General features: G+C 44.9%; 1 protein-coding gene across 2 annotated transcripts in view; it reads left to right on the top strand.

Annotated features, from left to right (window-relative positions):
- The window catches only part of eya2 (EYA transcriptional coactivator and phosphatase 2), a 42,585-nt gene that overhangs the window by 7,050 nt on the left and 20,535 nt on the right, over positions 1–15,000 (top strand). Inside the window, exons 2-5 of one of the 2 annotated variants that reach the window (XM_080786206.1) lie at positions 7,865–7,947; positions 9,316–9,357; positions 10,064–10,188; positions 10,840–10,953. In XM_080786206.1, the coding sequence (XP_080642332.1) occupies positions 10,086–10,188; positions 10,840–10,953 (217 nt within the window). In that variant the 5' untranslated portion in view covers positions 7,865–7,947; positions 9,316–9,357; positions 10,064–10,085. The remainder of the gene's footprint in view (positions 1–7,864; positions 7,948–9,315; positions 9,358–10,063; positions 10,189–10,839; positions 10,954–15,000) is intronic. The other variant, XM_080786207.1, reaches the window with a different exon arrangement.

Here is a 15,000-nt window from a genome sequence, read left to right on the forward strand (position 1 = left end):
AAACACCATCACATTTATACAACAACATAAAGAAACTGTTACATCGCTAGAGGTGATCAAAAGGAATAGACTGAAGCTGAAAGCCTTCCTAGGTTCAACAAGACATAATTATGGTTAATAGAAATAGTTTAAAATAATTAAAGATTCTGCAATGATCGATCCGAGAGAAATAGTTGCAAGAGTTCAGAATACACGTAAGCCAAAAACAAAAGTCAATATCACGCATGCTGTTGTATTGTTGTGTGTTTTAGGGGTTGCTAAATGCTGGACGCTGATTGGTAGTGACAAGACAATTTGGTGCAGTTCACATAAAGTATTATCATACTATCTATATCATCTTAAAAATTACTGCATGAATCTGTAGTGATTGGACACACACACACACACACACACACACACAGACACACACAGACACACACACACAGACACAGACACAATGAATTCCCTGGTTGCTGAGATCATGGCGGTGTACAGTATAAGTTATCTCAGGAACTCATTATTGGCTCCTGATCCTTCAGTACAACATCTGTTACTCCAGGCCCTTGGCATCTGCTTACCACCCCTCTCTCTCCCCCAATGATTTCATTTATTTATTAAACTTGTTTTTTTTAACTTATTTATATATTTCACCATGCCTCATTTCACCAAATAAACTTTTGACATGTGATTGCTTTTGTCATTGGAGCGGCACGTTTTGTTAACCACTTAAGCCCTATTAAACAATTATCTACAAGCTCACAACGTGCTGCAATGCGATGTTTTGTGAGTTTGTAGATGTTTGGAAATTCTTTCAAAAATACTTGCCATTTCTTGGGGGGGAGGGGGTGGTGGATGTTTGGATTTGTTTTGAAAACCGTAGGGATGCAAGCTTGAAAGTTGTTATAAAGCCAAGTTGATGGCACCCCACAGCTGTCCTCACCAACTGTGGTCCTTAATGCCTTGACACACACACACACACACACACACACACGCCAGACCTGCTTATAGGTTCAATATCTACAGACGTTTCAAGCCATGCTTTCTCTGTGGACAGTTGGACAATTTTGTCATGCAGCCCACTTTACTCTGTTGATTTATATCCTCTTATTGTACGGTATTGGCATGGGGTCATATCTGGAGCCTTTGAGGCTGCTGTGTGTATGTGTATGCCTTGGTCTTCTAATTCTTTACATTTGAACACGAGGCTTACTGTATATCGGTTCATTGGTTAGTTTATGTGCTGTAGCACGACTGGAGCAGTCGTAAGGTAACTAAGTACATTGACTTAAGTACTGTACGATTACTTAAGTAGGCCTACTGTACTTTTACTCCACTACATTATTTGAAAACTTTAGTTACTATAGTTACTTCATAGATTTTTGATTATTATTACTAAACATACATTAACCACTTCAGCTCTATATACATTTCGGCCTACAGGCTCACAATGGGTCGCGAATGCGACCCATTGTGAGCCTGTAGATCTGCTATTTTCAAAAGATTGTTATACATTTGAAAACCTGAAATGGCACATTCTGCCATTTCAAGATTATGAGTACTTTTACTTTTAGTACTTTTTAGGTAGATTTCGATGCCAATACCTTTGTATATTTTGAATTCCAGACTTCCAGCAACGGAGTATTTCTATATTGCAGTATTGATACTCTCGCTGAAGTAAAACATTCAAGTACTTTTTCCTACCACCGCTGGCTTGCTATTTAATGTTGTCGTTGTTGCCATTGAGTTGAACTGACCCGCAGTGCCAAAGGACAGCCAGCCAGCAAGAAGAAGACAAGCAGATGGCACTGATATATCCACCATGAAGACCCCGATAGTGACATAGGAACTAAAATACTGGCTCCTTGTTCTCTGGCTTTTTGTTCGGGACTTTCGAGAGCGGGGGTGGTGGTGGTGGGGGTCCGTGCCAGGCCGCGCGACAGTGAATTTTTTCCCCCGGGGGGGCACTTAGGCAGCCCCATTCCAAACGGATGGTTCCAGGTGGGGACTCCATATGGCGCCATTAGAGAATGAGCAGTCACCTTGTCAAGAACAGCCATCAGCTGTTGACTGAGAGCCCTCGCTGTTTCAGTGAGAGGTCAGGCGGACCATTGGCGGGTCATTGCTATTGTGAAGCCCCGGTCTTGTATGTCTGAAACACACTGATGTGTGTGTCTGCCTGATTCCACCAAATGTTAGTGGAACCGCACGCACACAGACGCACGCACACACACACACACACACACACACACACACACACACACACACACACACACACGCACGCACACACACACACGCACAGCTTTGGCAACTGCAAATTCAGCAAACTTTGTGGCAAACAAACCCAGGAGCTCGCTCGCTCCACCCCCTTTTACACCAACGATCAGATTTCCTTCCCATTCTAAGAGCAATGCATTTTTTCCTATGATGCAATCCGTCCATACAAAGAGAGAGAGAGAGAGAGAGAGAGAGAGAGAACCTGATATCCGTGAAAGAAGCAGTGGTGTAGCAGGGACCCCGGGTCCCAGGTGAGGCTGGTGGGACTGGCCCTGTGGCCCCTGTGGCCCCAGCGTGGCCCCAGTGTGGCCCCTGCTGGGTTTGTTTTAGCTTGAGTTTCAACCCTCAGTGCTCCTCCGCCCTCGTGGTCTGTGTCTCTCTCTCTCTGCAGAGCATGTGCTCCTCTTCCCTCCTTCCCTCCTCTGGTGCCACACACACACACACACACACACACACTCTGCTGGTTCCCATGGCCTCCTGCGTCCTCCTCCCTGCCCTCGTCCTGGACGTAGGAAGTGCCTACACAAGTGCACAGGCAGTGTTTGTGTGTGTGTGTGTGTGTGGGGGGGGGGGGGGGGGGGGTGCGTTTGTGAGCGTGTGTTCGTGCAATGCATGCACAGCCTGTGTGCGTGCGTGTGTGCGTGAGTGTGTGCATGAGTGCATGTCTGGGTGTTTTTGTGTGCGCGTGTTTGTGCGCGTGCGCGCGTGCGACTATTCGTTTGCTTGATGGTTTGTGTGTTTGTTCATGCCTGCATGTCGCAGAGTTTCCGAGGGAACAGGATCAGGGCCAGTTTACACTACCCATCTTCAACGTTCTGAAATGCACAGGGGAAAACTAAACCCAGCTCACGTCAATCAGCACCAGTTCCTCTAACTCTGCTCTTGTTCTGTCTCTGTACTGTAGAGTCCATTCCTCTGTTCTGTCTCTGTACTGTAGAGTCCATTCCTCTGTTCTGTCTCTGTACTGTAGAGTCCATTCCTCTGTTCTGTCTCTGTACTGTAGAGTCCATTCCTCTGTTCTGTCTCTGTACTGTAGAGTCCATTCCTCTGTTCTGTCTCTGTACTGTAGTCCATTCCTCTACGCTCTGATGTGGTGGACAAAGTAGTTCACATTTGTTAGTGAAGTACAAATAGAAATACTGCAATATAGAAATACTACAAGTAGAGTCTACAAGTAGAAGTCCTGAATTCAAAATGTACTTGAGTAAAAGTGCAACAGTATTTGCTTCAAAATGTACTTAAAGTACTAAAAGTACTCATTATGCAGAATTTGCCAGAATGTGCCACTTAAAATGTATAAACGTCTTTTGAAAATAGCAGATCTACAAGCTCACAGTGCCTTGCATCACGACCCATTGTGTGCTTGTAGATCGGCTATTTTCAAATGACAAAAATGCAGATTAGGGCTGACAGGTTAATGTATGTTTTTGTAATAATCCAAATTTACAATAACTAAAGCTGTCAAATAAATGCAGTGGAGGAAACGTACAATACTTAGACTCTGAGATGTAGTAAGTAAAAGTATCGGAAATTGGAAATATTCAAGTACAAATACATAGGCTACACACTATGCCGTTTCTCTCTCCAGCCTTGCTGTCTTGCTCTGGTGTGAATGAAATGAATAGCAGTTTAGCTGAAGTTGAATTCACATCAGAGGAAATTCATGGAATAAACGTGAATCGGAACTCGAATTCAAGTGAATTGAATTTAAGTGCATTCTGTGTAGGTTAGCCTCGGCCGGGTGAAGTCTGTTGTATTGTATTTAACTGAACTGACTGTTCTGAACTGAAAATAGCCGACCAACAAGCTAGCGACGCGTTGTGAGCTCGTAGATCTTCTATTTTCAGCAATGAAACAATAAAATAAAACTAATATATAAGAATAAAACTAATAATTGAATTCATAACTATGATATACCGCAGTAAGCGCAGTTATGTGTAGCGTAATCAAAATCAGTACATTTACTACAATTCACTTTGCACTGAGATGAACGGAAATAATCCATCTCACTTGATTTGTTTTACTTATACTCGCGATGATCTCACCCATCTAGACCTTCCCCTTTACGGTGATACTTCAAGTCCACTTGCACCTCCGTTGGTTTCCAGTGACCATAGATCACTCTCTCCGGTGTCACATTTATTGTCCCCCTCTTAACGTGTTTACTCTATGGTCATTAACATTGACACACGAGTGTGCTTTGTTTTCGGCCCGCGCCCGCCCGGTCCTCGGTAGGAACTCCGTTATATTTGCTAAGAAAACATTCATGATTCATGCTGCATGTTTTTGAAGCGCCGGGAGGGCTTTAGCATGCAGCATCGGTTGGAGTTTACCATAACATATGATTTGTCTTCCTCCACCGGCTGCTACACAGTATATGTCAGAGCAGTTGTGCTGCTCCTCAGTGAAGAAAGCTATTGATTTTCTCTGACAGGTTTTAGGATTCTGCGATGACACACTGGTGTTTAAGGCCTCTTGAGAATGAGACGGACTGTCACAATCATATACAGTCTCTCTCTGTCTGTCTCTCTCTCTCTCTCTCTCTCTCTCTCTCTCTCTCTCTCTCTCTCTCTCTCTTTTGCCTTAAGCCTTGCCATTCTCGACTGCTGTCGAAGTGTAAACCTCTGTTTCCCCCATATTTCATGTCTGTCGTCTGTCTTTGTCCTGGCTTTGTCAGCCGGGGTCAAAGTTCATGTGGCCAGCTCCAACACTGCCAGATTGGAATTGCCCAGAGGCACACACACAGAGAGAAAGAGAGAGAGAGAGAGAGAGAGAGATAAAGGAGAGCGACAGACGGACGGACGGACTGCTCCTTCTATTTCTTGTAAAGCAGTGGTTCCCTAAAGCTTTTAGCCCAAACTAGTGAAAATAGCCGATCCACAAGCTCACAACGCAGCGTGAAACGTAAACGAAACTTAAAACATTTTATTTCATATTTATGGAATATCTTTGATTTTCTTCATTCTTTCTTTTATTTCTTCCTGAAATTACTGGAGAAAAACATCATTGAGTTTTGTTTTCAATGCATGGAAAATGTTTTTTTTTTTTGTCAATGCTTAGAAATAATATGAATTAAAAACAAAATGTAGGATTTTTTGTCCATAATATGGTGCAGCCCTATTTGAAAGGGTCATTAGTTCTTTCGATTCTGGGCTGACAGACAGCTGCGTATGGTCATCATGATGGTCATCATGCTACAGCAGCGCTGAGAAGCAGGCTATGGGAACGGCCAGTATGACCCCGCTCATACCTTCCTGTTTAGACTAGGCCGGGTTGGCATTGACCTTTTGACCTCCACTGTGCTGACCTGGGACTTTCTTCTTCCTCTTGTCTCGTTCACTCACTCGGTCCTCTCTTTCTTTCTCAAGCGTTTTCTCTCCTTCTCTGTTTTGACATTGTTCTTGAATCCTTTTGTTCTTATATCCTAGGGCAGTGGTTCCCAAACTGTGGTGTGTGCACCAATTGTGGTGCACGAACGCCGAACACCCTCTAGGCCCTCGAGGGGGTGCGTGACATGAAAAGGGTAATGGCGGTTTTATGGTGTTATTTTAGCAGAAACTGTAAAATCAGATAAAACACTGTTGTAAGGAGATGTATAGAGCAGCTGCGGGAGTATACGGCGGCTGGATGTCTCTGCAGTGCAGTGACATTCTGTGATTATTTGCCATAATCATATTACAAATGTATCATTTTCGGGCCAAATACAATGAAACTTAACGTTGGGGGGTGCATCAGCTAGGTCAGGACTCGGGGGGTAACGGGGGCATATTCCTAGACGATATTGAGTCTGTTATGGACCAATGCATAGACAATTCCGACACCTTTTGTCATTTCGGTTTGAGATTCCATTTCAGTGAATTTCCGGTTGGATACAGGCCTGTAAAAGCCTTGTTCGGTCTGTTCTTCTGCCCCCATTTAATGTCTTAACGTGGCTGTACAAGATGTAACAACCACAGTACGGGATGCCAAGCGGCAGAGTGACTCTCTGAGGCAGTGAAGCGAGAGCATTCTTCCCTCCGCAGCGCTTTCCCAGGAAACTATGTCACCCGTCAAGTTCCTATAACTATAACACAACCATTTACTGCCGTCTGTCAGCGAGTTCCCTTAGAATCCTGATCTTAGGCAAACTCTGTTGTGTGACTGTCCCACATTTATCTTGTCCTCATCACTATCCTGTCTGTCTGTCTGTCTGTCTGTCTGTCTGTCTGTCTGTCGAAGGCTGGATAGCCAAAACGTTTGTTGTAAAGCCACACAGCCAGCCACACACTGTGTGTAGCCTGAAAGAGACCTATGTGCATGTGTGTGCGTGTGTGTGTGTGTGTGTGTGTGTGTGTGTGTGTGTGTGTGTGTGTGTGTGTGTAATGTGTATGTGTTTGTGTGTGTGTCAATTGAATAATGCTGCAGACCATCAGTAATTAATTAGCAGATAGAGAGAGAGAGAGTACTGTATGCCACAGTGTAATGGGTTCTTGCCCACTACGTCCAGGCATTTCCTTTTTATTTTGAAAGGAAAATGCACGTGGTCTCCGAGGCTACTCTGTGTGCGCCCTCATTACCTTTATCAAGGTCGTTTTGTCTTTCCCATTGTCCCCTTTACTCTGTCTCTCCCCTCATTACCTTTATCAAGGTGGTTTTGTCTTTCCCATTGTCCCCTGCCTTTACTCTGTCTCTCCCCTCCTCCATCTCATTGTCCCCTGCCTTGACTCTGTCTCTCCCCTCCTCCATCTCTCTAGCCTCAGAAACCCAGACGTTTTTATTTCCAGGGAGGAAAAAAAAGTCTGGGTCCGAGTCCACTTCAATTCGACATACAGTATTGCAAACGTTGATCACGCTCTGCTGATTTCTGAACGTCTGCACCTTTGTTAAATTGACACACACACGCATTTTGGCATAAGTTCGATTCTATTTCATGTCAAGGACCCCAATCTCAAAATATGTTGTTTTAGGGACCCCCCAGAAGCAAAGATTTGAGTTAAAAACATGCAGTAATCCTGGTCTCTAAAACTACCTCCCCCTGGCTAGCCAGGGCGCCTGATGGAGGGGAAAGGAACTGGTCGGAATAACGTGTTCCTTCCACACGCTACGTCCGGCCGGGGAAACTCCCTCCTGTCAGGTGAAAAGAAGCAGCTTGGACTCCTCATGCATAGAAGGAGGCATGAGGTCAGTCCGCTGCGCCCCCCCCAGGTTGGCAGAGGAAGTGTAGCGCCCAGGATCACATTAGATAATTGGCACTGGGTGAAAAAACTGGGTTGCAAAATCGTGGGATAAACATTATTAAAACATAATTGTCTCATGTCGCGCAGCATGCGTCTAGATTCTCCCGGCGGATCCTGCCGGGAGCTGCCTATGCCATAGAAAGCATAGGTGGACCCCAGGCTACCATCTCTCTCTCTCTCCTTCCCTAACACCGTGTCACTTCCTCAACTTGCGTGAACGGTGAAAACTACCCCCCCTACCCCCCCTCCTCTTCGTCCTACTTGGCAAGAGGAGGCGTACGTCTTGTCAGTGCCCCCCCACACCCCTCCACACCCCCCGGCACTTCATCACTTGTCACTCACCTCACCGGCATGCATACCACTGTCCTGATGGAGTTTATGCACTGTTTCCACAGGAGAGTTGACGGCTTTTGGAGGAACCTGACGAGCAACAGTGTGACAGGACAAAGGGGATATTAAAGTCTCTCTACGGAGGCAGGTAAAAAAAAAGAAGAAAAAAAAAACCCTTATGAAGCGAACGTGTTCAGATCTGCGTCGGAAGCTTTTGGAAACAGCCCAGTTTGCTCACACCTCTGTATTCTGCTGTGAACCCACTTGGACATTAGGACCCCCAGTCAATGCTTCTGTTTTCATTAGGACCCCCAGTCAATGCTTCTGTTTTCATTAGGACCCCCAGTCAATGCTTCTGTTTTCATTAGGACCCCCAGTCAATGCTTCTGTTTTCATTAGGACCCCCAGTCAATGCTTCTGTTTTCATTAGGACCCCCAGTCAATGCTTCTGTTTTCATTAGGACCCCCAGTCAATGCTTCTGTTTTCATTAGGACCCCCAGTCAATGCTTCTGTTTTTATTATGACCCCCAGTCAATGCTTCTGTTTTCATTAGGACCACCAGTCAATGCTTCTGTTTTCATTAGGACCCCCAGTCAATGCTTCTGTTTTTATTATGACCCCCAGTCAATGCTTCTGTTTTCATTAGGACCCCCAGTCAATGCTTCTGTTTTCATTAGGACCCCCAGTCAATGCTTCTGTTTTTATTATGACCCCCAGTCAATGCTTCTGTTTTCATTAGGACCCCCAGTCAATGCTTCTGTTTTCATTAGGACCCCCAGTCAATGCTTCTGTTTTTATTATGACCCCCAGTCAATGCTTCTGTTTTCATTAGGACCCCCAGTCAATGCTTCTGTTTTTATTATGACCCCCAGTCAATGCTTCTGTTTTCATTAGGACCCCCAGTCAATGCTTCTGTTTTTATTATGACCCCCAGTCAATGCTTCTGTTTTCATTAGGACCCCCAGTCAATGCTTCTGTTTTTATTATGACCCCCAGTCAATGCTTCTGTTTTCATTAGGACCCCCAGTCAATGCTTCTGTTTTCATTAGGACCCCCAGTCAATGCTTCTGTTTTCATTAGGACCCCCAGTCAATGCTTCTGTTTTCATTAGGACCCCCAGTCAATGCTTCTGTTTTCATTAGGACCCCCAGTCAATGCTTCTGTTTTCATTAGGACCCCCAGTCAATGCTTCTGTTTTCATTAGGACCCCCAGTCAATGCTTCTGTTTTCATTATGACCCCCAGTCAATGCTTCTGTTTTCATGGTTTTGTACAACCAAAATGAATGCGGAGCCCCTAAAGGGACAACCTGTGTTGAACAGAGATATATATATTTACATTTAGACGGTCAGTTAAATATGTGGGCATGTGGCAACTGGGAAGTCTTTCTGCATATGTCCATAAAACAGTAATGTGAAGACAAAGTCCTCAAAGATTTAAACCATGCAGGTCTCAATTTGAAAAGATCTGTCAATTTGAAAAGCACTTTCTGACCATGATTGTATGTCATTCACAGGACTTCTTGATCTATAATCTCAGAGTCATCTTTGTACTGACGGTGAGTTTTCATGTCCCTTTAGTGTAGCTGGAATGCATGGGTTGATTATCAGATAGTCTCACCTATAGCCAGACAATCTCTGAATGCTATATAGAGTCTGGAACTACACCTCCCCAAATCCGAATAAGGAAGCTGCCATTTCCGTTATTATTATTACTTTATTTCCATTACTGCTAAGCAGAAAGCTACTGTATGTTTGCAGTACATAGTCTGGCCACAAAAGACTACTTATCAGATAACAGTCACACAGGAATTTAAGGAAACACTAATGCTAACCGGAAGTTTGGAACAGCAAACCGTTACTGATATTGGACGGTATCACTATCAGTCAGTTAACCCATTTAGGCCTGACGTCGAAATTTTAAAAATGTCTTCTAAATCCTGACAGTTTTCTGAAATACCTACGTTTCTGTATCAGTGGTGCTCAATATTTCATGTCAAGGACCCCAAAAATGATAAATGTAATTGGCCACCGACCCCCATCTGAAAATGTGTTATTCCAGGAACCCCTCAGAAGCAAAGATTTGAGTTAAAAACGTTGAAAGTATATACTTTCGAAGATTTGTGCCGCATTTTCACAATTTTTCTAAAATAGCAGACCTACAAAGGGGTTCCCACACAGAATGGGTTAAAACGCAAAATAAAAAGGAATATTGTCTTGGAAGTTAAATGCATGTGTCTGAAATCTGATTTATCCTCTCTTCAGATCGTCTGACCAGAGGAGTGTCATGGCGGCGTACGGACAGACCCAGTACAGTCCGGCCCTCCAGCCCCCTGGACCCTACACCCCTTACTCACACCATACACAGGGCTACAGTATGCCCTCTTACAGTGAGTAGTACACTAAACATAGGCCCTTACACCCCCTACTCCCACCACACACAGTAGTACACTAAACATAGGCCCTTACACTCACACCACACACAGTAGTACACTAAACATAGGCCCTTACACTCACACCACACACAGTACTACACTAAACATAGGCCCTTACACTCACACCACACACAGTAGTACACTAAACATAGGCCCTTACACTCACACCACACACAGTACTACACTAAACATAGGCCCTTACACTCACACCGCACACAGTAGTACACTATACAGTTACAGACCTAAGGGTCCATTTGGCTACAAACTATCATTATAGCTGGGAATGAGAATGAGAGCGCCCCTCACTTCACACAGGTGTGATTTGTTATCTTCTATGTGTGATTGTTTCACTTTCATCCATTAACTCTAACCCTAACCCCTCACTAACCCAACCACGCACTCACGCACGAATGCACACACGCACGCATGCACACACACACACACACACACACGAACGGAACAGTCGCACACGAACACATCATAATCTTGTTAAATAAGCTGCCGTAAGCCTGTGATGTGACACAGTGTATAAAGTTGAGTTGTGATTGTATACAGTTGCACAAATGACCTCATCCACTGAGCTGTGGACTCTCTCGATATGTATAGATATTAAAACGGAGGAAGGATTATGCCACTCCCCCGGACAGACTGGATTACTGGGTTACTCAAACTTCAGCGGCACTCCCTCCAGCCAAGCGCTCTACAGCTACTCTACGCACGGTCAGTCACACACACGCACGCTCACACACACGTACACGCTGCTCTACGCACGGTCAGTCCTACACATGCACGCTCACACACACATACACGCTGCTCTACGCACGGTCAGTCACACACACGCACGCTCACACACACGTACACGCTGCTCTACGCACGGTCAGTCCTACACATGCACGCTCACACACACATACACGCTGCTCTACGCACGGTCAGTCACACACACGCACGCTCACACACACGTACACGCTGCTCTACGCACGGTCAGTCCTACACATGCACGCTCACACAGTCAGTCACACACACATGCACGCTCACACGGTCAGTCACACACACATGCACGCTCACACAGTCAGTCACACACACATGCACGCTCACACGGTCAGTCCCACACATGCACGCTCACACGGTCAGTCCCACACACACACACTCACACGGTCAGTCCCACACATGCACGCTCACACACACATACACTACAGCTGCTCAACGCACGGGCAGTCCCACACACGCACACTCACACACACGTACACTCTGCCTGCAGCTGTCGTATCTCCATATTTCAGCCTTGTAATTTTTCCCCCCCTAATATGAATTGCCCTGTTTTTTTTGTCATAATACGGCGGTGTCAACGCAAAACACCGCCAATCTACCAACTCACGACGTGCTAGGGTCAGGGTTAGAGACGTTGTCAGCCTGTAGAGGTGATATTTTGGCTGTTTTTCCTCATTGGACTCATTGGAACGTTTTGTCTTGCATTTTCTGGACATAGCCTACGGGTTACCATCTAACATCGACGAAATGCACCATTAGCATACATTCATTAGCATGCATTAGTCATGCATGTACTGTACATGAATAAGCACGGATCAGCATGCACGCATGGATGCACGCATGGATGCACGCATAAGCAAAAGGAGAGGGACATACACAGAGATGCACACTCACTTTTCTTTTAGTGACATTCAGGAGCATCATTGTTTGCATTCTAGTGGTGGGCATCCTCTCCTCTCCTCTCCTCTCCTCTCCTCTCCTCTCCTCTCCTCTCCTCTCCTCTCCTCTCCTCTCCTCTCCTCTCCTCTCCTCTCAACCCCACCTGTTCTACATTAGCTGCGGTCTGGGCTCCTGGCGTCAGACGTCTCCCCACCCCTCCTCATTTCTGGGGGTCAGGCCCTCTTTCTCCACTCAGACCAACAACACAGCGTGTGTGCGTGTGAGAGACAGAGAGAGAGAGGGGGAGACGGAAGAAAACATAAGACAAGACACAGAATGAACGAGAGGGGCGAGAGAGAGAGAGACACACGGAAAGTGGCAGAGAGGTGAAGAAAGACGAGATTGAAAAAGGGTGGAGAGATGGGCAAGCGTTCTTGCCAAAATAAAGGCTTCAAATGCGAAATGTGAGCGCGTGGTGTGTGTGGCTTTGTACCCACGCACCGGCCGCGCGAGCACGCGCACGCGCATGCGTTTCTGCTTTTTTCGCATTCCTCAAGTCGTTCGGCGCCCAAAGCATGCTTCGCTCGGTGCGACTTTATGGGTTTCAAAGCAGCGTGAAATTGACCCCCTGTGCAAAAGAGGGGATAGGTTAAGGTGTGTTTTAAGGAGGGGTGAGCAGGTTTAATGCTGGCAGTAGACGAAGGAAGGCACACTTAAAGGGCAGAGGAATGGGGGCACCGTTTGGCTCTCTAGGGAGGAGAACAAGACATGGAAGAAGTCTGGTCTTATGATGCTTTTAGGACACACTTCATTTTCACATATCTGCAGTGGTGGAAGTGGAAGTACTCAATTGTTTGACTTAAACTACGTAAAAATATCAATAATACTACAATGAAGAACTACTCCGTTACAAGTAAAAGTCAGAAAATTCAAAATGTACTTGGCAGTAATTGGCATCAACATGTACTTAAAGTACCAAAAGGAAAAATAGTCATTGTGCAGTGTGTCCCATTTGAAAAGTTCAAGATGTATACAAAAGCTTTTGAAAATATCTACAAGTATAATAATCCAAAAAAGTGAAAGGGCGCTCTTATGATCATACATCATCACATTCCGGCCAATCACAACAATCGGCATCCTCACATTTCTGTCGTTCCGGTCCAATCACAAATTGGCGCCTTCAATTTCTTTTTTTCTGCCCTTTACTTTTTTTATCCTCAATATGCACTTTGCTCAGCCAATCAAATCATCGCTACGGGGTGATCAGCCAATCAAAATCATCGCTAAAATTCACGCGCGCGCACACACACACAAAGCTGGGCATTAGGAGGGGCTCGGAAATTGTAGTGTGGGCTGGAGAGATGTTTTGCTGTTGCCAAACTGAGAAAATGGTTGGACATTTTTATGCATAAATCATTAAGCTGTACATACTGTACGGTGCAGACTTCAAACAGCAGCAAACTGCCACAAAAACTGCATGTTTGTACAATTTCCAAATGTTTCCCAGTCATCCATGATCTGCGCAATACACAAAATATACGGATACAATAGGAACACACACGATTAACAAATACACACACACACACACACACACACACACACACACACACACATACATATGCACACACACATACACGCACACACGCACGCCCACTCAGACTCTCTCCACACGTGCACAAACACTCAAACATGCAAACACATCTACCGTTATGAACAACCCAAACCAAATGGAGGCCATGCATGGGAGCCAGTCGAGGGTGTGTTTACACGACAGACCTCTGGGTTCTTTGAAGTTTGGCTGTGTTGTCCCGGGAGACTTCTGGGTAATTCTCCCACCGCACATTAGTCATTACTCTCCTGTTTGTCATTCACCGTGGAACACGAGGACGGACACGGATACAGAGAGGAGAACTAGAAAACACAATGACAAAATGGGAACATTAGAGAGAGCGAAGGAATAGGTAAAAGAATAAATAACAGGGGAATAGCGTAATGCACATACTATATGTTTGGGACCCATTTGTGGGTCGCGTACACATTTGTAAGGGTCCCCTTATTTTTGGTTTCCTACGTTTTGTTTTTAATTCATGTTAAAAAAAAAACTTTCATCAATTAAAAACAAATTAAATTATTTTTTCAAAGTCATTTCATGAATAAATAAAATAGATTTTAATCTAATGAAAACGAATGCTTAAGAAGTAGGTTATGAATAGTAATAGCACCATGGCTTGCTAACTGATGGGTACTGACTGGGTGTTTCAACGGTAGCAAGCAGAGCTGATTTTACGCAAGTCTCAAGTCAGTCACATCACAAGTCGCAATTTCCAGTCCATCTGGACTCCATGCAGCTCTGGCATCAATCATATTTTCCTAATCTATGGATTGGGGACAGTAGAGCAACATTGTTTATTTGCAGCAATGTGTGTGGGGGTGAGTGGCGAGGAAAGTGATACCTACATTTTTTTTTAAAGATGAATTGGATAATAATGTTTGCAAGCTGGAAAGGGAGACAGCAACAATGCATGGGGTATGTATTGCTGGTAGGATAAGTCCTCTGACTTTTTGTGCAATCCTGATAATTCAGTACGGCTCTTTCATGAATTGTATCATGAATATAATATATCAAATAAATCAAATCTAAAATCTAATAGACGTTCAAGCCTTGGCTTGATAAGACTGATGGAGTGCACAACAACAGCAACAGCAGGGACATCAAAGGGGGCTTCAGCCCCTGCCCTTTTACCCGTCTGTAAAACAACTGCCCTTTCAAGACCACGAATGCAGCGTTTACTACATGGGGAAAGAAATGCAAATGCCACTCCTTTCCATGCCATGCCGGAAGGCAGCATTCAGGAGAATTACTTTTTCTCCGAAGTCTCCTGAAGCAGCATTTTGCATTGAACAAATGTGTTTATAAATCCATGTCGTATACACCTGCATCTCCACTAGCTAAAGAGTTCTGGGTTGCACCACCGGAAATAGCTGATCTACAAGCTCTCATTGCGTACAGTAGTGGTGCTGCACAGCACACTTTCCCACCTGTATTGTTGTCTCTGCCATAAATCACACAACCCTCCAACTTCTCGTGTCCGCAGGGGCTTTCATGGTGTACATACAGCA

Source organism: Protomyctophum bolini, assembly GCF_963924005.1.
Source record: "Protomyctophum bolini genome assembly, chromosome: 2".
Taxonomy (NCBI): Eukaryota; Metazoa; Chordata; class Actinopteri; order Myctophiformes; family Myctophidae; genus Protomyctophum; species Protomyctophum bolini.